The sequence below is a fragment of the Alosa alosa genome, chromosome 9 (assembly GCF_017589495.1).
Source record: "Alosa alosa isolate M-15738 ecotype Scorff River chromosome 9, AALO_Geno_1.1, whole genome shotgun sequence".
Taxonomy (NCBI): Eukaryota; Metazoa; Chordata; class Actinopteri; order Clupeiformes; family Clupeidae; genus Alosa; species Alosa alosa.
Window position 1 is genome coordinate 6,822,980 of NC_063197.1, and position 24,310 is coordinate 6,847,289.

Consider the following 24,310-nt stretch of genomic DNA (forward strand, 5'->3'; position numbering starts at 1 on the left):
ACCTCTTCATAGATTGATTTACAGTGACCAAAAATTACATTGTCATTCCTCACAGCATACTACACAAGTCAAAAGCATTTGAAACAGACGTAGGCTAGTTGTCGTTAGTAGCAAGTGATACACATGTTTAAAAACACAGGATAAGGGCAACCGCAGACTCGCCTGACATCAGATAAAGACAGGAGGCCCCTCTAGTGGAATAAAATGGAAGTAGATCAACTAACACATTTGGCCTTTAGCACGTCATCCACGCATCATGGTAGGACTTGATACAGGTAACAGAACAAACCAACGCACATTCATTGGGGAAGTGAGTGACCAGGTCAAAGCTGACTCACTTCTGGATCTTTACACCTACACTGTAAATGATACGAAAGCCAAAATAACCAAATAGTAATCAAACAACTGTTTATTGCCTGCCCTTCAAGGCCATCAAAGTTCAACGAATTTCACAGAAATGCAGTCTGCTGGAATAACCCAAAGTGTACAACTAGTATACACAGGAAGTCACAGCTGTAGTGATGAACAAAGCACAACATAGTATTTAAATATTTTTTTTTTTATTTGTGAATGATGAAAAGGTCTGACCAGCCCTTATGTCTCTCCAATTGTTCCTTTCCCTCATTCAATATTCCACCCACCCCCTCTCCAAAACATCAGTAGCATAACTCAACTGCCACCCCACCCACCGCGGGAATCCCAATATATACAGCTCAGCATTTACACCTCACAGCTAAATTAGGGATTATCTTCTTTTAAATATTATAATCCATGTATGGTCCTTACTTTAATAATATAATTAAATCGTTGTCATTGTTATCATCATCATCATCTCTCAACAAGTAGTTTTTTTTGCATATGTACAGTAGTGTGTGGGAGCACGGCCAAAGAGGATTTCTCTTACTCCTCGGCCATTATTTAGTTGGTGCCACATCCCAGGAGTGTCCTTGAGCTGGGGTCACTGTAGGTCAGAGGTTCAAGTTGAACTTTGTTCTGTTTGAGATGTACCTCTTCATGAACACACAAACACACACACACACATACACACACAAATGCACGCACAGACAGACAGAGACACACCCCTCTGTTAAACAAATGTCCTGAGTCTCAGTATCATCTTATGGCCATGGGACGAGTCAATTCTTGAGAATCCTACTTAATTAGTGTTTGGCACCTACTTCCGCCTGGTGAGAAGATTTTGAGAGAGAAACAGCAAGAGAGAGAGAGAGAGAGAGAGAAACAGGGGAAAGACAGTGAGCAGAATTCACAGCAGCACTGTGCTGACACCAGCAGAACTGTGCGGTGTCTGTTTTCACCGTCCGATGGGTGGCATGGGTGGCATCCTAGGTAACAGACACCGAAGGGTGCGAGATCGTCCACTCCATGTTGGAGTCCTAGGAACTTGCTTCCTGCCAACAGGGAATCCGCTACTACGAGCCGTCGAGGGTCTATACAGTTGTATGCTGGGCACCAGCGCCGACACGTTCATTCACTCCCTTTGGTCCTAAAAATACCTCACTGCCCCCCTTCGCTCCTCACCCCTCCCCACATCCGCCCATCTCCTCCTCATCCCCTCTAAGGGTGTGGCAGATTCATGCGATCCTCGATGAGCGTGTTGTCGGGGCCCTGCGTCTCCATGCACTGCCGTACGGTGGCGATGACGGCCCCGAGGCGGCGGTCCAGGGCGGCAAGGTGGGGCTCGGCCAGCACAGGTGCGATGGGGTCGTGCGCTGTGGCCTGGCGCATCGCCGCGCTCAGGGCCCCGCCCTGCAGCAGGTTCAGCCTGTTCCACGTGGACACGCGCACCCTGGGGAGGGAGAAATACACGAGAGAGAGAGAGAGAGAGAGAAGAAGAGATGGAGAGAGAGAGAGAGAGCAAGAAAGGGAGGGAGAGAGGTAGTGTCAGAGGGAGGGAGAGAGAATGAAGGTAGAGACAGATAGAGGGAGAGGAAAAGAAGTAGAGAGAGCAAGAAAGGGAGAGGGTCAGAAAAAGAGACAAAAGGAAGGGTGAGAGAGATGAAGGAAGAGAGAGAGAGAGAGAGAGAGAGAAAGCAAGAGACATGGATGGTGAGTAAGATAGATGTTTCAGATCAAATCACCATTCAGAATAACAACCTTGACACTGAATGTCCACAAATGAATTCCCTCGCCTGTGCTTACTGCAGACCGCCCAGGGATTTGGGTCTTCTGCTGACTCCTGCCAAAGGAGCACATTCTGTGGTGGAAGAACGCTGATAGGCAGAAAAGGGAGTGCAGGGCAGAAAAGGGTACTTTGGGAACTTTTGAATCGCTGCACTAAGCCAGTGCACGCGGCAAGTCAATACCTCATTACAGCAATAATTAAACTGATCTGAGGCTTTCAGCTCTCTCTCTCTCTCTCACACACACACACACACACTTACTTCTTTGAGTCACCAAAGCTAACCAAAAGGAAAATATGAGTGTCGGCAGGTATCTGATCCTGAACAGAACAGAGATCTGAGGTGTTTACTTTCCATACACCTTGTGTTACAATGAGCCACATAAAAACGGTTAGTCTTCACAAGAGCAGTTTATGAACTGGTGAGCTGCGACTCGAAATTGGATTATGTAGTCATTCATAGAGTGTGTGTTCCTTCAGAACTTTCACAAAAGCTATTTTGACATGAAATAGTATTGGGAAAACACAGGTGTTACTAAATACATTAATGAAGTTTCTGTTCAATTTAAGTGTAATCAGAACCTCAATGTAATTAGTACCACCTGGGCCAGCCTGACATTTCATGACTGCTGTGAAAAAGGGCCATCCTGAAGGGAAAAGGGAGCTCACGGAAAGACAGAAACTTCTGTGTGAGTTGATTTATTCCACGCCCAAACAGGGGGGCGCCATCTTTGCCCGCATTGTGTCCGAACTTCCCATTGAGCAGTACATCCATTGCGATACATTGAGATAGCAGAGTTCTATTGAGATGACTGGCATCATATGTTATGGGTCATCAAGTTGTGAATGTTTATTTAGAATTTTGGTGGCTAAAAAAACATTTTAGCAGAACACTGACTTAGAAGCGGCTGATCTGTAATGACTCTTAACATAGTTACCATGGTTACCAAACAGATAAGATAGGATTTGCGAGTTAGTTTGCGAGGAAGTTTCTGTAATATGCCCCGCAGTAAGCATTTTAGACAGTAAATAATAGATAATGCATTGTGATTTGGGTAAAAATAAAGAAAGCACTTCATAAGAAAATATTATGACAATTATGTATGGACATACTACGCTGAGAATGGCCAGTCCGTCTTTAAAATATATCTCTATACGATACGGGAGGCCACCGCCACATATCATCTACTCACTCCGTAGAGGTGAATAGCCTTGGGTGGCGAAGTACAATCTTGCCATCTGATCTCCTGATGGCATTTTTCGTTTCCTCCCAAGTTAGCCTCTCCATCCTCTTCTGTCGTGTTATCCCAATTAAGCTAAATAGCTGGAACTAGCTGACCAGAACATTGAGGAATAAGGTCTGGGCTACACCTGGTCCGGAACTTAAGCACTCCGTCTGTGTAGCGTAAAAATATACTGCTCAAAAAAATGAAGGGAACACTTCAATCATATAGTGGATCGGTACTCTGACCCCGTTTGGTTCTGAGCACAAGTAACTTTTGAGGCGAGTGTTTTATTTTGCAAGAACTGTCAGACATTCTGTGAATGTAGTTTGAGAATGGAGAAAAGGGTGGAAGGTTTCAAAAAAGTGTTCCCTTTATTTTTTTGAGCAGTGTAGTTTTAGAAGACTTATTTTTCTGAATGTACGCACCACCACCATTATTTTAATTTTGTGTAAAAGGTGAAGCTGTATCACCTGTATATGGGTTACTACAAGAAAAACTCTTTCAAGAGTTTCACCCACATTTGTATACCCCCTTACTCATACCGGACTTTTGCTAAATCACAAGTGAGTGATGAAGATATGACAGCGATATACACACAACCCTGCACATCTCAGGAGACAACTAGAAGCACCTTCTTGGTTCACCTGCTTTCTCTCGTTAACCATGATGCACGTTTGGTTTATTGGGGGAATTCCCAATACAATAAGATCCATCTTGTATAACAGGGAGGAGCCTAAATCTGACGTAGAATCTAAACTTAGTTCTTACTTGAACAAGCTCTTACCTGACTAGATATTTGTAATAGGATATGGTCTATTTTTATACCATTAAATGTGCTGTTGCATACTTGAGGCAGAACTGGTAAGGAAATAAATGACGACTTTGCCACATCCCTAACCTCAATTTTGATTCTGTCCCAACACACAGCAGCCCTAAGAGATAATGTCAGTCAACAAGTCATCAAAACAAAAACTGGATAGCCTTATCTATTTAACACCCTTCCCCCTCCTCAAATTTTCAGCTTTCACTATGATGTTTTTCTAGTTTTTATTTTCAGTTCTCGTAAACACTCCTGCAAGGCATGTTCCATTAGTGTCCGTTCGTTATCTAGTGACTTGTGCCTTGTGTTCATCGTGTGTGATAAAAATAACAACCTACTTTGAATGCCTCAAGAAACTGCTTGACCACAATGTTTTTATATTCTGTGTGGAATTTTTGATGTGTTAAACATTTGCATCACACCACTAGCTTGTTGAATGTGCTTCTTTCTGGCAAAAGATTAGGCAAATGTCTCCCACCCCAGATGACGTGAAAAACTGTATTGAAGCTAAATTGAAAAAAATATTACTATAAATAACCCATTCAAATGTTTACATCACTATATTATAAGCGTATTTGACCATGTAATTTTACAGTCTGATCCAGCAGTGGGTGCTCTAAAAGGGTTTGTATGTCCTCATTGCCCTCTGAACCCATCAGTAAATGCATGTTGTGTGTGATGTCTGTATGCTACTGAGACCTTGAATTTCCCCTTGGGGATCAATAAAGTATCTATCTATCTATTAAGCTAATAACATGTTTTGATAAGAAAATGAGCAACAAAAAAAAGCAGAGGAGCTGCCTTGAGCAGACAACTACGACCCCAAACCATCTAAAAAGCAGCGTGTGGAAGTATTTTGGTTTCTACTCTGGGCGGAAACGTCTGTGCATTCTGAACAAACGTTTTCATCCTCGCGCTACTGTGTTCTTTTAAATATGCTTGCACATTATTCTAAAGAAAAAACACAGTGTTTGCAGTTTGTTGTTAAACATAACATTGAATTGCAAGCCTATGATATGGCACAGCTGTGATGTCATACAGCCTGTTAATAAAATTCTGATAAGAATGGTTCTGTGTTGCAGTATTTTTTTGAAAGAGACTCTGGTTCTGTAAAGCACGGAATTGCTGTGGTGCTATATAATAAAGCAAGACAGAGAGAGAGAGAGAGAGAGAGAGAGAGAGTGTGATAGAGCGAGAGAGGATACTCACATGCAACACTGATACAGTGGGGCCAAGATGCTTCTCTCGTCCATGGCAGCATTTCCAAAACTGCAGACAGACACACACACACACACAAAACACACAATATTTGAAACATGGCTGAAAACAGTCTCATCCCTGCAGAGCAGGCCCATGGTAAACTGAACTGAACTCTCAGTACAGATTATATGGCCACAAAAAAAAGAGAAAAAAAGTAAGAAAACTTAAAAAAAGAAAAGAAAAATACAGACAAGGAGAAGAAGAAAAGTGAAAAATGAAAGGGAAAGAAATAACAGAGGGTGGGAACGTAAAAGCGTCTGAATGAGAAGGCGTCAAGTCAAAATGAGGTACGGAAAGATTGAGATGAAAACTAGAGAGATTGAGAGACAGAGTGAGAGAGAGGGTGAGTACGCGAATGAGTGAGAAACAGCATGAAGGAGGCAGGCAGGCAGGCTCTGGGATGGGGATGATTGGAGAGTGTGATAAAGATAATATTGGGGTGGGGGGAGGGGAAGTGAATAACACAATCACCTGCTGTTTAGATGTGATTGAGAGAGAGAAAGAGAGAGAGGGGGAAACAGAGAGTAAGAGAGTAAAAGAGAGAGTGAGAGAGACACGGGCAGAACGGAAAGGCATCAGGGCGGGTGCGGATGAGGGGCGGTGGCGGTGGTGGGGTTCCAGAGAGCACCCTGGGGTCTGAGGCTGAGGTCTGCTTCATCGCAGATCCCCGTCTCTTCTGGGTGACATTAGCAGCTCCATATGAGCGCTGAAGCAGTCATGGTTACCAACATAAGCGCCTGCAGCTTGTTGGCTCTTTTGCCGTCTTTCTCCATCTTCTCGGAGTCGGTCTCTCTATTCTCCGGTCTCTTTCTTCCCCTACCTCCAGAGTAATTCTGACATTCTCTCCCACTGTCTGGCGCCTCTCTCGCTCTCTCTCTCTCTCTCTGCTGGTCTCAGTCACTTTATTCCCGCTGTGCTCCATCACTACCTCTTCATCTGTCCGTTTTAGTCTCACTCTTTTCTACCCTCCCCCTCTGCTGTTTCTTAGATAGAATTAAGGCTGAAGTAAGATCCTTCTCACTCCTCTAGGGGGCGCATTCTTACTTGCTCACCTCTTAGCGTTGTCCAGCAGAATGAGCATGCTGGCGCCGCCGTCGTCTTGAAAACTCTCGTAGTGGTGGCGGTCGGCGTTGCCAATCAGGTAATCAAAGATGGCCGTGTCAATGACATCCAGGAGCCGCGGTCCGGCGTCATACGGGGGCATCTTCTTCACCGCCTCGCAGTAGCTTTCGTCATACTCCCACCTAAGCAAACAAACAAACAAACAAACAAACAATCAAAACAAACACAACATAATTCCATCAATTCCAACAGGGCAGTTCACACCAAGAATGATAACGTCAAAAAAGTATCGCTCTAGCTAATATGAATGCAACAATCTTGCAAGAATCATATCATATCAGTGGGGATCACTTTCAGAGCGGTTTTGAGATAAAAAGCTGACAGCTAATCAGAATCCATCACATTTTAGACATCACATTCATCAACAAGGAGAGCCATTCCTTATTGTTGGTCAGTGTGGCTAATATTGTTAGTTAATTGTTCCTGGTGTGAACGACACTGTCAGGAAGGTTCCTGTGATGGAAGTGTTCTATATTTCTGTTCTGTATTCTATAGCTACTGTCTCTGTCGTCCTAAATGCCATCATGCAGAGCAGCAGTTTAAAAATAGACTAACGAAGGAGGGCTACACACATGCAGCGAGTGCCCTCATTGGCTACTATATATATGGAGCCATACGGTACTAGTCTAATGAGCCGCCTCTGCACTTCTAATAACAGCACAAGGAGAAGGCAAAATGGGGACGATTGAGTAGAGTTGGCTGGGTGACAGAAATAAAGAGCAAGTGAGAGAGGGTGTGTGTATGTGTGTATGTGTGTGTGTGTGTGAGAGAGAGAGAGAGCTAGACCGAGAGAGAGAACGAAACAGTGAAAGCAACCGTAAGCGTGATTAAACAAGACATGAAATTAGATGATGCAGCTAGATAGATGCTTAAGAGAGACCCGAGAAGGAGAGAGAGAACGAAAGTGACAGGCATAATTGAAGCAGCTGACACAAGCCAGAGACCGAGATGCGAGACAGAGAGCATAAGCGGATGTGGCTGCGGATGTGAGAAGGCGCTTCGGCTCGGCATTTTGGATCGGACCTGGCAAGCTTGCCCTCGCGGTAAGTGCGGCCCCAGGGATGGCGGTGCTTCTGCAGGGGCCACACGTCCGGGAGCCAAAGCGTCACAGAGCCCTCCATCACCTCCCCCTCGGCACACGCCGGCTCACTCTCCCGGCAGTAGTAACACTTCCCATAGAAGCATGTGTTATTCCCTGCAGGTGGGTGGGTGGTGGTGGTGGTGGGGGGTAGAGAGGGAGACGAGCCATATGAGACACACATCAAAAGGCTTTTAATGTGCTGCCATTGTGTGGAGTATCTGTTTTCTCAAGAAGGGTATTTTCCATGCAATTTAAGTTGAACTCAATGCATGTATACAGGTGTGTGCGTGTGTGTGTGTGTGGGTGGGGGTGGGTAGATAAGTAATGTTGCTATCTTGTTCTGTGCCCTCAGTACAAATGCATTTTTATCACCACAACATTAACAACTTTACTGTAAAGGAAAATAACTTGAAAGAGAGAGGTGAAAGGGGACAAGTGGAGAGACAAACAGGAAAACACATTTAGATAAGAAAAACAACACACACCATGAGCATTTTAAAGACCTTTGATGAAATTTCCATGACCTTTCGTAACCCACAAAAACACTGTATACCTCACCTCTCCTCACTTTATGAGAAATGAAAATGAAACAACCTTTTCTATTCCTTTTCGTATAGCTACTTAGGCTATACCAGCGGAAATTGTTTAGCTTAGCAGAATTTTTAAAGCAGAATACACTTACGGAAGAGTAATACAACAAAATCAAATCTATGTGTCCAGGCCTGAAAAAAGGAGGATTTTAAAATTCAACAACTTTTCCAGCATTTTACATGGGACTGCAGGAGGCATGACTATGAATACTGTATTAAAATCAACAGCTACGTTCAGCACAGCGATCCCACAGCAGAAGTGACGGGTGTGTGTAAACAGAGCCCCCCCATGGGCTGCCTGTGCATATGGCCGGCGCTACAGGTAGTGGCGCAGGCCAGGGTGGAATCCCTTTGAGCAACACATTACATTACTCACACAAAGACAGGCAAGTTTCTCTCTCCCACACCTTTCTCTCTCTCTCTGTGTGTTTAGCTCAGGCTCGCACATACACTGCTGTGCTTAAGTTAAGACACCCATGCTGCCTTAAATAATAATAAATCTTTTGGAAATTGATCTTAACTCATTGAGTGCCAAAAACTTAATATTACGTTTTTCCTTCCCATGCGTTGAGTGCCAAAAACGTAATATTAAGTTTTTAGCTTTTTTTTTTAATTACCAAACTAGACACTCTAACACACCTTATATGTGATTTTGGGAACTCTGTGATGAATGGAAATGAAATATATGACTCATGAAAACGCACTGGACATTTAATCTTAAAACTCTGCTTTTGATGGTTGCCGCTTTGGGTTGAATCAGCGACACATGTCAGGTCATTTTCGTGGGTTTATCACTAGGTGGCAGTCTCGCCAGGTCACTTCCCGGAAACTTTACAGGCAAGACTTCATATTTCATCAAAGACACTACATCTCCATTTCTAGAAACAAAACAGCGATTTTGATGATAACATAGCCACTGTTTAGCTTGGGATTTCTTAGGAACAGAGGCATGTAGAAATAAACGGTTTGTACCCACTGAGAGCTTAAAGTCTCACCTTTCGAACAATTCATAGTATGTGTCCATAGCTATAACATAGAATACGCTGTGGCTCTACAAAAATCATCAACAATGATCAAGATTGCTGGCACTCTGGGCCAAAGCTTCCGAAAACAGCACGGCAGTTAATGCCTCCAAAAAAATCCAACCTTTAGGGATACCAATTTATCTAACATAAATAAATGTATTCCTTAAAATATAGGGTGCATTAGTAAGGAGGCAGGCAGATTTTTATTTTTAAAGAAGCCCTATGCAGGTCTGGTTATTCCTTCGCTGTTTCTGGGTTTTCACCAGATTTGGGCTCGCATTTTTCACGACATAGCTCCCCCTGCAGCTTCGGTAGCAAGTGACTGTTACGCTAAACCCCCACTAGCTAGCGAGCTAGCCATCAAGAAACCAAGCTAAACACATACCGGGCTCACAATAAAACGGTCGAACAAACACATTGTTCAAGAGACTATCAAACCACATTACAAAAACGAATTTCACCCAAGGGTAGGCTACTTACAATTTCAACAGCAACAAAGCCAAGTCGGTGTCCGTTTTGCAGTCTTCTTAGTAACTACAATCTGACTACATTTTCGAGGCGCAATTGGATACTTCCGCTGAGTCTCGTCCAGATTTCCTCGGACCGGGAACAGAAAGTTGCATATTCGTTTTTTCCGGAGAAGTGATAAGGGGAGACGAAGCACCCACCAAACGACCCAGAAAGTGTTGTAGAACTATTAGAACGACTCAACCTGCATAATTAAGGTAATTTTTGTTAAAATTGTTGCATAGGGCTTCTTTAAAGGCCAGTTATTTCATGGATTCAGGATACTATGCATCCTGATAAAGTTCCCTTGGCCTTTGGAATTAAAATAGCCCCACCCTTCACCATACCTATTGGCATGGTTTTATTTCAGTTAGCCTAATATCTGGTTTGATTTGCTTTGAGGTGACCTTTTGGAAAGTACCCCATGGCAATCTCTAGGTATGGTGAAGGGTATGTGATGATGTGGGGCAATTTTAATTATTTTAATTCTAAAGGCCTTAAAGGTTGTGTTTTTTCTCATTTTTTAATGAAGGCATTAAGATCAATTTACAAAAGATGATTTTTATTCCTCTTTTTAGTCAATTTTAGCATGGCAAAATGTTAATTTTGTTCCCCTTCAACCACTTCTGCACCGATGGTTCCATGGTGGGGAGGGATCATTTACTGATGATGAGCATGAACTTTCCAGCAGTAGGCTTTTGGCTTCCATTCTTTGTTTTGTTTTTTTTTCTCACTTCTTAGGGAGTGTGATTTACAGGTCTACACAATCTCCCAGTTGTGACTCAGTGCCCTGAGAACAGACTTTCGGTTTTCCGATTGGCTTGTGCGGGTGGGAGAAAGTTTCCATAGTGATCTCCACATACTAAAACACCCCCACTACCCCTCCATCCCACTTCCAGTAAACGTTTGGTTGATGAGACAGCCACAACAGCTGAAGAAGGGGTGGGGTAGGGCTTCTTCTCAAACACCCAGGGTTCCAACTCTGTCAAATGTGAAATTACACATCATGTCAAATGTTTTGCTTATTAAATAGCAACTAAAACTTAATCATGCTACAAGCAAAATTCCATGAACAAATGAGTAGTTCCCCTGCATTCCATAATATTCCAGAACTTTCATGACCCATGGGTACCATGATGATACCCACATGCAGAAATGTCCCAATAGAGACATAGGCTATAGATGTAGATATAGATGTGCATACACTCATTACTAGGGTACCCCCAGGATCCTCCAACTATTCCAGACTTTTTAAGACCTTTTTAATACCACTTTGAATGAAATTTAATACCAACTTCACACCCATTTGCACCGATTTGTTTTCCTTCTACAGGCCAACACTTCACATAAAATAATTAGGTGTGTGCAATCTATGAGTTTTTTTATTTGGGCATGGTTCAGGCCTTAAAACAAAAAGATTATCAGGCATTTTTGAAGATGTCATAAGCCTTATGGACACTTATTAGCATAGCCTACCAGAGTAAGCATGCTAAGATATGCATATTTGTTGGAACAAATCAGATAACAAATAAACTCGCTTGAGACACTTTTTAGGCAAACATTATACAAATAAAAAAGGGTAGACTAGGCTTGCATTTGTAAAGTTGATTTGAAATGTTTTAATCTGCAGCCTGGGCTACTTGTAGATTGTGCTAGTTTGTTGAATTGCTACCCAATCATCATTGCTTTTGTCTTGGAATGGCACATGCCATTTAAGGGGCAATTCATCTTTTATTCACATAGCCTTTACTATACTGATGAAGTTCTCTGTTAAAGTTGTCTGAATCTGCTCCACCTTTTGCCCATCTAAACTGTTTAAACTTCATGTATTCTTCATCACAGAAACTACAGTTGAACACAGTAGCCCATGTCTATTCTTTCACATGCAAAAATGGCAACAAAAGGTCTACTATTGATAAATATTGACACATGATGCTACATTGCTATGCTACAGTAATTTACTTGTGTTTTACTTGTTTTGAACATTTAATTCTCAAAGTTTCTGCTGACATTTTAGACGCACCTGCGCTTGCACACACTTTCACTTTAGAGTGGCATGAATAACTGAGGGATGAGAACCGTGAACAGAAGTTTCAAAATAAAAGCAATAATTAATTTTCTGAAAAGACGCATATTTTCCCCAATATCCACAATATCATGGTCTCTATGGAAATTAATTGACATTACGGTATCCATTAATTCTACCAAAGGAAAAACAATACAATTGACAATATTAAAGACTTTTTCAATACTACCTGATTACAGAAGTAGTGTGTGTGTGTGTGTGACTATGAGAGAGAGAGAGAGAGAGAGAGAGAGAGAGAGAGAGAGAGAGAGAGAGAGAGAGAGAGAGAGAGAGAGAGAGAGAGAGAGAGAGACCTTGCATGAGGAAGGTGCTGAGGAGCTGGTCAGTAGCCACGGGTTTGATTTCTGTGCGCAGGTTCACAAACCTCCCCACCACCAGGGGTGCTCTTCGGAATCCCAGGATCCTGCCAGAGGACAACTCAACCATCACTAGGGTCATCAGCACAATTATTGTGCACAAATGTCTATGTGTTTAAACTTGGTTTGCGCATGTTTTATTAAAAATAGAATATTGCTATACAACTATAGCTAAAATAAGGCATAATGCAAATAAACAACACACAATACATAGACTTACTATGTGTGTGCATGTGTGTGTGTGTTCACTACCTGTCCAGATGAAAGGCAGCCACTTCTGCATTATGTCTATCATAGCCAGCATAAGGCTCTCCTTCCACAACATAATCTCTGCTGTACCTGAGAGAGGGATACAGAGAATTTGAGTGAGGGGTGTGAGAGAGAGAATCAAGAGAAGGACATCACATTTGACTATTTATTGTAATTTAAGTCAGTTAATTAATTACAATCCAAGATTGTAATTCAGGGGAGTAGCGAGGTAGCGCTCTATTTGGTCACACACACACACACCACAAAATCTAAATGCCATATTGTACAGAATATGGAGTGTGGGGGTGACGTTCACTCTTGCAATCCGACTCAGTCTGACAGGTAAGAGAACTGAAAGCAGACAGGTGTACTGTGGTAGCAGTCTAGTTTCCATTACAGGTAATCAACCCAGGCCAAGGGGACAGGTAAGGGAACGCCTCGCTATTCATATTCAATATTCCATTATTTAGAGGACCTATCCATGTGTTTTTTTTGTTTATTTTTTCCATCTTTGTCTTTATTGGTAGTCCACAGCAAATATGTAAGAAAAACGTATACATGTATTTATACATGCAGTGCCTAGATGTTCAGAAAGACATTAAAACATTAGGAATGCACAATATTGAATTTTAGCCGATATGACTACATTTTAGGGCTGTCAAAATAACTGATTAATTTCGATTAATTAATTTGAGAAAAAATAACTGATTAAAAAAATAATAACGCAGATTAATCGATTCTGTATGACCTTTGACCCTGAGCCGTTGTAGTCAGTAACCATTAGACTGTAAAATGAAGGAGAGCCTGATGGTGTTGATAAAAATAAAGTGTTGATTAAAATAAAGTCCTCTGCAATGTATGTGATAAAAAAAACTTCTTCTCGAAGCACTTTTGAATTTATTTCCTCAGCATATTAGGTCAGATCATAGATTATTATGGTCATTATTAAAATAATAATAAAAGAGTTTTTGAACTTTAATGTCACTAATGCTGATTATTCAATGATTCATTTGAATTTAAATATTTAAAATACTTTCACAGCAAAAATCATATATGCTATATATATATTAAATTAGATTAATTAATCACAGAGTATGTAATTAATTAGATTAATTTTTTTAATCGATTGACAGCCATACTATATTTACAAGCTCATTTTGGCCGATTGCCGATGCCGATATTCACCTATAATTTTTATTAATTGAAAAGTTTCTCCTGTACTACAATTAGCCTGTTATTATGATAGTGTAGGCTACTTGCTGTCGATACGGGACATTAAAAACTTTACTTTGATTCAACCCTGTATCATTTTAGAAATAGACATTCACTTATGAAAAATATTTAAATTATTTCAAATATGGCACATTTATTAAGTGGCCTAGCCTAGTTGGGGGTTGTAGGGTTAGCTTCATTTTGTTGCCACTTTGCCCAGTTCCTTTCAAATAATCCTTCTTTCATTTTTAATGTTTAATTTAATTTTTAATGTTTTTCTATGTTTTCTACCTTTCCATCTTGTTAGTTAAAGCCTATTTTTTATCAGACATTCATTCAGTGTAGGCTACCTCAACTCAACCAACTAATAACCTAAACGGTAATTCATTTAGCTGTAACGTGACGTCTGCCTTGCTGTGTTTAAAAAAAATTGCGGAACATTGCGTTATGTGCCAGCTTGTCTAAAGGAAACGCAAACAAATGCCCCGGCCCCGTAAAACTAAGTTCCAGTTTCTCTAATGGAAACAGGCCTATAGACTGCGGGTGTTCTAGAAATGGAGGGGCAAGGAGAGGGGACAACCCTATAATGAGAAGGGCATGATATGCCTGAACAAGTTCACAGACCAGTGGAGGATTCAGGTTCTTAGGCCTGCCCTCAATGCAGACGCAACAGCCACCTCAGACGCTTCGATCAGAACTCTAGGATTTCATTAAATATTCTGAGTTCACAATCCTAAAAGTTCTGCCTCCGTGCCACAGCAATCATTATTCAAGCCCCGTTTGTAAGTTTGGTTTGTCCTTGATGAAAGTGGACCTTGTTTGGGTGTACAGGTTTAGACAGATTGATGGATGAGGGCAATCCTCACCCCTTGAAGCGCTCATTCTGTCCGACAGTGGTCTGATGGGTCTTTAGTAGGGGTGCACCGATCCGATGTTAAGATCGAATATCGGCCCTGATATTGACAAAATAGCTGGATCGGGGATTGGAAAATTTTGCATTTTGGCAGTGGTGTTTTAATGTGCATCACTAGCATGGAATTTTTATCTGCAAAGCCGTTTTTGATAAGAATTTCCGATTTTGGAGAAAAATGTTGTATATATTTGTGTGTTTTATGTTAGCTTGTTAGATTTATAATTTTATAATAACTGTACTTGAAGTTGAATGCTGCTCCAAGTTACTGCTGGTGCACAATTGTTTATTTTTTAACAATAATAATAACACTAGGTGGTACAGCTTGAGACATGCACAATAAAAAAAAATGGCTTTTTTGCATTTTTGTTTTGCTTTTCCCTCCATTGTACCGAACTTCATCAACCGCGGATGTGATAACCGAGGTATGAACCAAACCGTGACTTCTGTGTACCGTTACTAGGGGTGTTTTTTTTTATTGTGCATGTCTCAGGCTGTACCACCTAGTGTCATACAGTCTCTCCCCTGAGCTCTCTGCAACAGCCTGAAGTGTGTAAGATGTAGCCTAAACAGTACAATAAGTACCCCAGACTCCATCTGTAACTTGTAAACAAAATAAGACAATCAGCTATAAAACTGAAAATAGGCCTACAGCATCTCTTATTTCTGAAAGTGCAAATTACATAGAATAATGATTTTTAAAAATCCACCTTCAACATCCGTGTTAAGTTGTATATGGAAGGGTCTACAATTTGCCTCAATATTTTTCAGTGTGTGTACAGTAATAATCTACTAACTGTGAAAATATCACACTACTTTGCCTTCTTTTAAAAAAACAAAATTGCTCCTTTCATTTCATAAACAGACTACAACTAGAAGTCACGTGACTTTACCCTTCGACGTTAACTCAGTAGCATGGTTTGTTTATTAGCCTGGTTAGCGTTGACACTTTCTTTTACTGTCTATGCACTTAACACAGCTAGCTCCTCATGTGAGAAGTTACAAGTTACCCTAACATAAAGGTAATTACCACGCGATTTACATAGCTTTCTGTCATTACGAAATCATTTTAAGCCATAGGTTTTGGCCCTATTTTGTCTATTTTTTTCTCGTTTCAGTGATTGGTAGCCAACATCATCTGGGTGATGGCGTCGAATATGTGAAGCATGTTCGATATATTTCCACTCACATACCCAAAAACTGCTGAACAACGCCGACACACAGTTTTGTCTTATCCACCACTCTCTCGCCTGTACTACTGTAACTGAAGTTCTCAAGAGACCAGCGGGTCCTCTAACTCTTGTAGGTCGCCACCACTCGCTTAGTGCTGCTATCTCTGACTGACTGACTCGACCGACGACCTGACAAAAAAATAACATAGGCGGCAATCACAGCTTCAGAGCTAAGGCTACAGATTAGCGTTAGGTGTCGCTAAAGAACTCTCGTACTTAACAGTAATTTCGCATTACATTAATTAATCCACACACAAGTTTTTATACCGTGCATTTTCCGTGTAAATTCATGCACCGAACCGTGACGCCCGTACCGTTTCGGTTCAATACGAATACATGTACTGTTACACCCCTAATGCAAACACAACTCTCTCATCCCGCCCACTCCCACAGAGCTTTCAAAATACGTCCCGCATCGCACTGTTTTGCTCCCACGGGAGTGCAGACCTCTATGGTGAGTAGGGCTGTAACGATATACGATTCAAAATCGAAATCGCAACATTCATATCAACGATACTGTGTCGCGGTGTGAAAAGGCAGAATCACGACACACCTTTCTAGTATTTCACGCAGTGCTTTGCATCTTACGCTGCCGCAAAAGCAACCCACATCTCCCGCTTTACTTATCGGTAGCCTATGTTGTCCAAAAACAAACAAATAAATAAATAATAATTTCATACCTCTCCTTGCTTTCATTGTAGACTATGTGTGCAACTTTACCAAACAGTATAGAAGTAAACCCCCTCTCTTGCGCTCCCTCCCTCTCCCTCTCCTGCTCAATGAACACGCGCGACTTAAATAAAACATTCACAATCGTGAAAGCAAGGACGCATAGAAGACGACTAGCTAAATTACTATTAAACTGGGCTTAGCATCATTAGCATGCTGCACATATTTGTTTAAAACTCTTGCATTGAAGTTGACTGATCGTCTCAATACCAACGTTTCCCAAAAGGGCCTGTCCCAAGGAGAACAAGTATTACCTTGAAACTTAAACACACATGGGAAAACTGAACAGTCCAATCAGTAGACTATGATAGGCTAAGCTAGCCAACTATGCTACTTTGTTTACAATATTTCCAGGCTTCAACCAGACAGCTGAATTAAAGAGGTAGAGTTGTAATAAAAAATAGCAGGCCTAGGCTATAGGCTAATCTGCATAAAGTATGCGGTCATAAATATCAGTCATTCAGAAAAATATTTTTATATCAGGATATAAAATAATAGATATATTATATTGTAATCCTCTGGTGTTCTAAGGGAGGCTATTAAAATGTTATTTAATAAAATGTCTAGCCCCCAAAAAAAAAAAAAAGAAAAATCGAGATTCGTATCAAATCGTGGGTCAAAAATCGTGATACAAACCGAATTGTGAGGTTGGTGTATCGTTACAGCCCTAATGGTGAGGTATCGACTGATACACAAAGCCCAGGCATTGGTACTGGTATCGAGACTGAAAAAAAACGGATCGGTGCATCCCTACTCTTTAGGGACCCCTCCCCACCACCACAGGAACACTGTCCTTTCAGTCAGTCGCACTGTCCTTTCGTCCCTCCCTTTGCCACTCTTCGGTCCATAGAGACTTCCCTAAAAGGCATGAGTGGGCCCTGCTGACGTTACTGCTACCCTCTCACGAACCCCCCCGCACACACACACACGTTTCACCTGGTTCTTAAACATGGGTCATTCCACATCAATTCAACCTGGGCCCACGCACTTAGGTCTCAAAAAATTCAGAAAAAATTACCAGGTGTACCTATGTTATCCAGGAGACAAGACATATTCGACACTGCCGCTGCCAGTAAAAGAGACAGACAGAGACATCTGGAGATTAAAATCTGATAGGCTGCCTCTAACAAAGTGCTTGTCTGATGTTTAGACAAACCACATTTCACCTGGTTCTTAAACATGGGTCATTCCACGTCAATTCAACCAGGGCCCACGCACTTAGGTCTCAAAACATTCTGAAAAAATTACCAGGTGTACCTATGTTATCCAGGAGACATGGAATGACCCACATAAAAGGTTGTGATCACCAGTCACCATCACCAGTGTGCACGTTTGATTTCTTCATCTAGCTTTCATATCAATTTGCACAAACAACACTAGGAAGTGCCCGTTTGTTCTGTAAATAGATAACAGTTGCTGAAAGGCGTCAAAGTGTTTGTTCTGATTACATAGTGATGTTTAAGTAGGTTGGTTCTGATTACATATCTACTAAAGTCATTGCAAACAAAAATGTGTGGTACGTCATCTCTACAAGTCTTCTGCTCAAATTATGCTGTTATATGTGTGGTTCAACAACCGAGCTTTGTGAGTGTTTTCTACAACGTCTTAAGAAGTATAGAATTAACAGGTTTTCTAGTGTCAATCAAAACTCAAAAAGTTGTATGGGCGAGACTTTGTTGAAATGAGGCTTCATTTTAAGAGGGCCTACAGGTCTTGAAGATGGAAATTTTGAGACCAATATATATATAAACTTATCCATTTTCAAGTCTTAAGAGACCGAAACGGCGCACATCTGGTAGCTTCATGAACCACTCTTTATATTCAAAAGCTTGCAGATTTGAAATAATACATTTCACACTACTGCACAGATCTGAGTGTGTGGATTTTCCATTTCTATATGTCCATTTTCAAATCTTAAAATGGCCTGCCCCACACTTGAATTCCTGTACAGCACCTAATAATTTTAAGCCCTGAAAGTATCTTGATGACCTTCGGGTTTATGTAAGTGGAGAACGTGAAAACCCCTAAAAACAGGGCCAAATCAAATGGTGCTTTATTGGCATGAATGAGTAAAGTCATTGTTGTCAAAGCTACAAGTATAACATGTTAATAATCAACTTTACATTATAATAATATTAAAAATATAAATGGTAAATCGTATTAAAAGGACAGTAATAGCTTCAGCAATCGTGCTATACTATAGAAAAACAAAACAAACTTATGTGAACACATTACATGCCTACACTTACAGATACATCTACATACCGGTAAATCAATTCTAGTTAAATAGCTGAATTATCAAACATAGTATATTTACATGTACACAAAGAAATAAACTCATCAATATGCCACATACATGAAAGTTACAACTTTTCTCTTGTTTTATGGCAGATCATAATATAATCTACAGTTAGGCATGAGCAACCTTGCCTATCTCCTCAACCCTGCTTAAAAGAACTCTGTTCTAGTGTTGTTAGACATTGCCTTTTATACCACACTCTATAATTTTTAAAAACATGCCCTCATGCCAGATGGAATCAAAAGCCTTTTTAAAATCAACAAAGTATGCATAGATCTTTCCTTTACTTGTTTTTGTACATACAATTCAATACGTGAGTGGAGGGTATAGATGTGGTCAGTGGTTCTAAATTCGGGAAGCCTATCTGACTTTTGTATGCTATAGAATATGTTACCAAGAATGTTGGTCACACATATCCCATGATAGTTATCTGGGTCCATTTTATTACCATTTTTATGCACTGGTGTTATCAATCCTTGATTCCACACTCTAGGAAAATATCCATTTCAATACATGAATAACTTGAGTCAAAAATGTAGGGCAATGTATGGACAAACATGAAGGTAAACAGCATGGAATTTATACAGACATTCTCAGGTGCAGATGTTAGCAAATTATAACCAAGCACCAACCAAAGTGGAGGGATATAAAATAAATAAATAAATAAATAATAAAAAAAGAACATCAGAGGAGTTAGGTTGTACTCTTTGGAGATAACCTTCAATGGGCAAGTCACACTGTTGACAAAGATTCTACACTGGATTCACCAAAAATCAGTTTCGACGAGTTTGGGCCCAAATCAGCACTTCTCCGCGCTCTCACCCAGGGCTAGACCCGGTCAGTTGCCAGCACAGTCAACCGACACACCCGTATGCTAAGTCAAAAGCTCTGCACTGATGGTGGGCAAAGCCTACTCTCTCTACTCTCACACACTCACTCTAGACAATACTATCTGCAGCTGCAAACAAACCACCCTCAGAAATAAAAGACAAGCTAACAGAAACATACAGACAAAAAGACAAAGGAAGAAAGAATGAAAAAGCCAGGGAATAAAATCATATCTATTTATACAACCATAGAGAAGAAAAGGAACTGATTTGCAGTGAAGTGGCACTAAACTGGCAGACAGGGGGAAAAAAAGACCCATTAAATGGCTGTGTTGACTGCCCGCCCCCCTGGCTGGTTGAGTGGTGAGAGACTGCCCCTCTCTCTCTCACTGATAACTCTGACTATAGGGAGTGTACAGAGACCTACAGCGGACCTCTCATTCTACACATGAAGAAAAGGAGAGGAAATAGGAAAAAGAGAGATGAGGGGAGGGAGAGAGAAAACAGACCTGCAGAAATGTAAAACACTGTCTGGACAGTACAGATGTAAACGGATTTAAATAGGGCGATTTTTCGATGTATACATTTTATTTGATGCACTTAAGTTGTTTGTTCTACAAAATGTCAGAAAAAGATTGAACATTTTTTTCTCATAGCCCAGGATGATGTACTGAAATGTTTTGTTTTGTTCACATCCCAAAAGTATTCAGTTTGTTGTCATAAAGTAACGAAACCCGAAAATATTCACCATTAAGAAGCTGGAATCAATTTACTATCGCAGGTCTACATTTATGCAAGGACAGCGTTTACACTGGTGTGACCCACACAGCCGTATCCGAAAAATATCACCGTTTCACAATGTTTCCGGTGGAATAGATGGAACACAATGATTGTGCTGTGGAAATGCCTATCTGTGGGCCAGTTCTTGGTTGAGTGTTGGTTTACGTGTAAACATCACCACATCCTGCACAACAAGGATGGGGAGAAGGGCGAGTGGAGGTGTGAGGAGGGGGCTTCCCGGTCTAATTATACTACAGCCTCAAAACTCTCTAACACCATCTGACTTCAAAGAGGGCAGCTGTGTACGTGAGACAATGGGGTGGACAGTGTGTGTGTGTGTATGTACTGTATGTGTACGTGAGAGGGAAAATCTTTCCCATCTCTAGCAACCTACACATATGCATGCACAGACACGCGCACACACAAACACACCTGACAATTTCACAGTAGGTGCATATTGGGATGCGAATGTGTGTACATGCATTCTTCTGATTGTGAGTCATATCTTATTTCCCCACAACAAAACTCTTCACACTTATTCACCTCACTAATTCCCCTGTGTATGCAATCAAAGACAGGCATATCTAGAGTTGCATCACACATGAGATTTTGCCTTCTTTCTATCAGTGAGTCACACTACCTAACTACGTACCCATCCATCAATCCATTCGTCCGTCCATCAACAAGCACGCATATGCAAACGCACATGCACACACAAGCACACACACACGCAGACACAGAACCCACCCTCTTGCCTACCCACCTCTTGGGCTTGAACACCACTTTCTGGCCACCATCCAGCACCAGCAGGGCTTTGAGCTGGGTGCCCTTGTAGCCCACGTCGGCCCGCTCCAGGCGCGAAGTGCTCAGGGCGTTGAGCACCGCCGCCAGCTCGGGCGTCTCGTCCGGATAGACCTCGCGCGGCCCTACCCACTGCGCTGCCACCTCCCAGGGTGACTGGAGTGTGTGCGTGAGCCGGGCTCCGCGCGCCAACGCCAGGCTGGCCTCCATCTTGCGAAAGGCGCGCAGGTCACGGCGGCTGGCCGCCGAACCCTCGCCGCCATCCAGCAGGAAAACCTGCGGCCAAAAGAATGGGGGTGGTGGGAAACACAGATTTATCATCTGAGCAATCTGCGGGTGTTCTGATTAACTGGAGGGGAGAAACACTGATATCATATCAACCGAGCAGACCGTGGGCATCCCAGTGAATTGCGATGTATATTAGATATTGATCTATTGCTAAGCCCCCCACCCCCCTTAGTCTTGAATTTCCCCTTGGGGATCAATAAAGGATCAATAAAGTATGTATGTATGTATGTGTGTGTGTGTCTGTCTGTCTGTCTGACTGTCTGACTGTCTGTCTGTCTGTCTGTCTGTCTGTCTGTCTAGTTAGTCAAGAGGCACTTTTGGAGACCTATATATCTGATTTCGTTTAGTATCCGTCATAGAACTCCAGTATCTCATGGAGGAGTAGAGTCACATTACACAGTTAGCACACCCATGTTAAAGTTGACAAACAATTAAATTAGCCCCACATCATCACGTACCCTTCTACATACAGTAGCTAGAGATTGGCATGCAAATCAAACCAGCTATTAGGTTAACCGAAATAAAACCATGCCAATCTCTAGGTATGGTGAAGGGTATGTGATGACGTGGGGCTATTTTAATTCCAAAGGCCAAGGGAACTTTATCAGGATGCATGTCACGATACATCATTCATTCACAAAGATTTTTTTAATTAAGGCATTAAGATCAATTTCCAAACAATGATTTTCCCTCATTTTAGTCAACTTTAGCATGTGTGTGCTAACTTAGTATACTGTATGTGCAAAATTAAAATCTGGCTTTCCTGGATGGCAAATTTAAACAGTTATTGTGATATCAAGGTTTGTTATTATGGTTGTGATTTCATTTGCGATATAGCTTTTGAGAGTCAAGCTTCCGTTCAATAATCCAAATTTCGCCTCAAGTTGGGCCAGAGTTGCACTCTATATCATGGCCTGCAGGCAGAATTTTAATTCAAATTCAATTGCGTGAATGCATTGACACAGCACTATTCAACCATAGACTGTAAAAAGTATTCAACCCAGGAATGAGCTCCAGAACTTCCCATATTTATTCCATCTGATTTTATTTTTAATGTGTGCTCCGCAAGTGATCTAACTTTCCATGACGTTGGCTCCTTAAACTGTAGGGTGTTTGGTTTGTATTATGCATTGCCTTTGTAATTTGCCTTTAATAAAACCATTAGCCAAATGAATACATGCAAAAGTAATGGTAACACTTTACACTGACATGACACTGTCATGACACATGAACCCTGACCATAACCCTAATCCTAACCCTAAAGCTAACCCTAACTTATCACAAAAACCAAATGTCACTTAATAACAGAATCATTATGTCATAAACGTTTATGACTTGTTTTTGACATGTTCATGACAGTGTCATGTCACTCTTATGTCGATACTGTCAAGCAAAGTGTAACCCCTAATCCTAACCCTAACTTGTTATGACAACAACCGAATGTCATGCACTTAATAACAGAAGTGTTTATGACACATTCATGACAGTGACAATGTCACTCTTATGGCGATACTGTCAAGTAAAGTGTAACCAAAGTAATACAGAACTGAGAGCTGCAACTGATCATTATCGGAAGGTTGTGTTCTGAATTATTTAAGCTGTGTGTTGCAATGGAAAAGATCATCAGGTATTAGGTAGAACCTGACAGTAAATAAAACATCATCAGCTAGGAGGTAAAACCTGTCAATGACTGACCATTCACCTTTGTTTACTACATTTACCTTTGTACATTTATTTGTACTTTCTGTACGTGTACATTATAATGCAGATTATTAATATAGGTCAGTGTTTCCTATACATTGACTTAATTGTGGCGGCCCACCACAATATCAACATTGACCACCACACAATGATTTTTCCAGGTTGTACTAAATTGTGCTTAAATCTGGTTAGCATCATAACCACACTGTGCTAATTTGTTAAAAACTTAAAAACTAGAAAAAATTCAAGTTAATTCTGCAAACCAACCACCGCAAATGGAATTTAATTCTGTCGGAAACACTGGCGTTGGTGTTATTACCTTCATTATTTAGCTTGAGAGCTACCTAGACACACGACCGCATCATGGCAGTGAGGAGACATGGCTGAGACATCTACATCACTGAGACGTTACCTTGGCCAGGCCCAGCAGGAGCAGCAAGGCACAGAGTAGCACCACACGCTGTTTGAGCTTCATGGTCGCTGCCGCCGCCTGGTGGCCCCCCTCGCCTCCCACAAGGCGCCGCGTCCGATGGCCTCTCCTCTCGCCACTGCTACCGCCGCCACCACTGCAGCCACCGCGCTCACGCCCAGAGCATGGTGCCCAACGCCGGATCGCACCTGCACCCGCTCCCACTCGGTCAAAGTGCCCTGCTGCACCCCGCTGCTGATGCCCAACGCACTTCCCCAGGAGAAGAGCTGCAGAGAGAGCGATATAAATATATTCATAATTTCCATCATCATTATTTCTTTATTGTCAATCATAAATACGCATATAGGAATAAAAAGATATTACGCACAACCATATACATGCATTATCCATTTGTTCTCAGCTTTGGCAATATTGCATCACTGCAATGATGCCAATAAAGCCAAGCTGAATCGGAGAGAGAGAGACAGAGAGGGAGAGGGAGAGAGAGAGAGCGAGAGACAGTCAAACAGACAAACAGAGAAGGATAAGATGGAAAATTAGTGTCTGAGTTTTAGTCTCAGTATCACTGATTTATTGCTTAATTAGCGTTATTGTAAAATATTTTATCGTACATTAGGTGTGAGACAGTGGCTATTAGTT

At 41.5% G+C, this 24,310-nt stretch overlaps 1 protein-coding gene across 3 annotated transcripts in view; it reads right to left on the bottom strand.

Annotated features, from left to right (window-relative positions):
* Positions 1-391: 391 nt before the first annotated feature.
* Positions 392-24,310, bottom strand: part of fam20b (FAM20B glycosaminoglycan xylosylkinase) — a 33,348-nt gene continuing 9,429 nt past the window's right edge. For 2 of the 3 annotated variants that reach the window (XM_048252347.1, XM_048252346.1), the window contains 8 exons: positions 23,654-23,937; positions 21,215-21,528; positions 12,466-12,552; positions 12,151-12,260; positions 7,592-7,763; positions 6,499-6,690; positions 5,396-5,455; positions 392-1,807 (listed from right to left, as the gene is read on the bottom strand). In XM_048252347.1, the coding sequence (XP_048108304.1) occupies positions 1,576-1,807; positions 5,396-5,455; positions 6,499-6,690; positions 7,592-7,763; positions 12,151-12,260; positions 12,466-12,552; positions 21,215-21,528; positions 23,654-23,716 (1,230 nt within the window). In that variant the 5' untranslated portion in view covers positions 23,717-23,937 and the 3' untranslated portion in view covers positions 392-1,575. The remainder of the gene's footprint in view (positions 1,808-5,395; positions 5,456-6,498; positions 6,691-7,591; positions 7,764-12,150; positions 12,261-12,465; positions 12,553-21,214; positions 21,529-23,653; positions 23,938-24,310) is intronic. The other variant, XM_048252348.1, reaches the window with a different exon arrangement.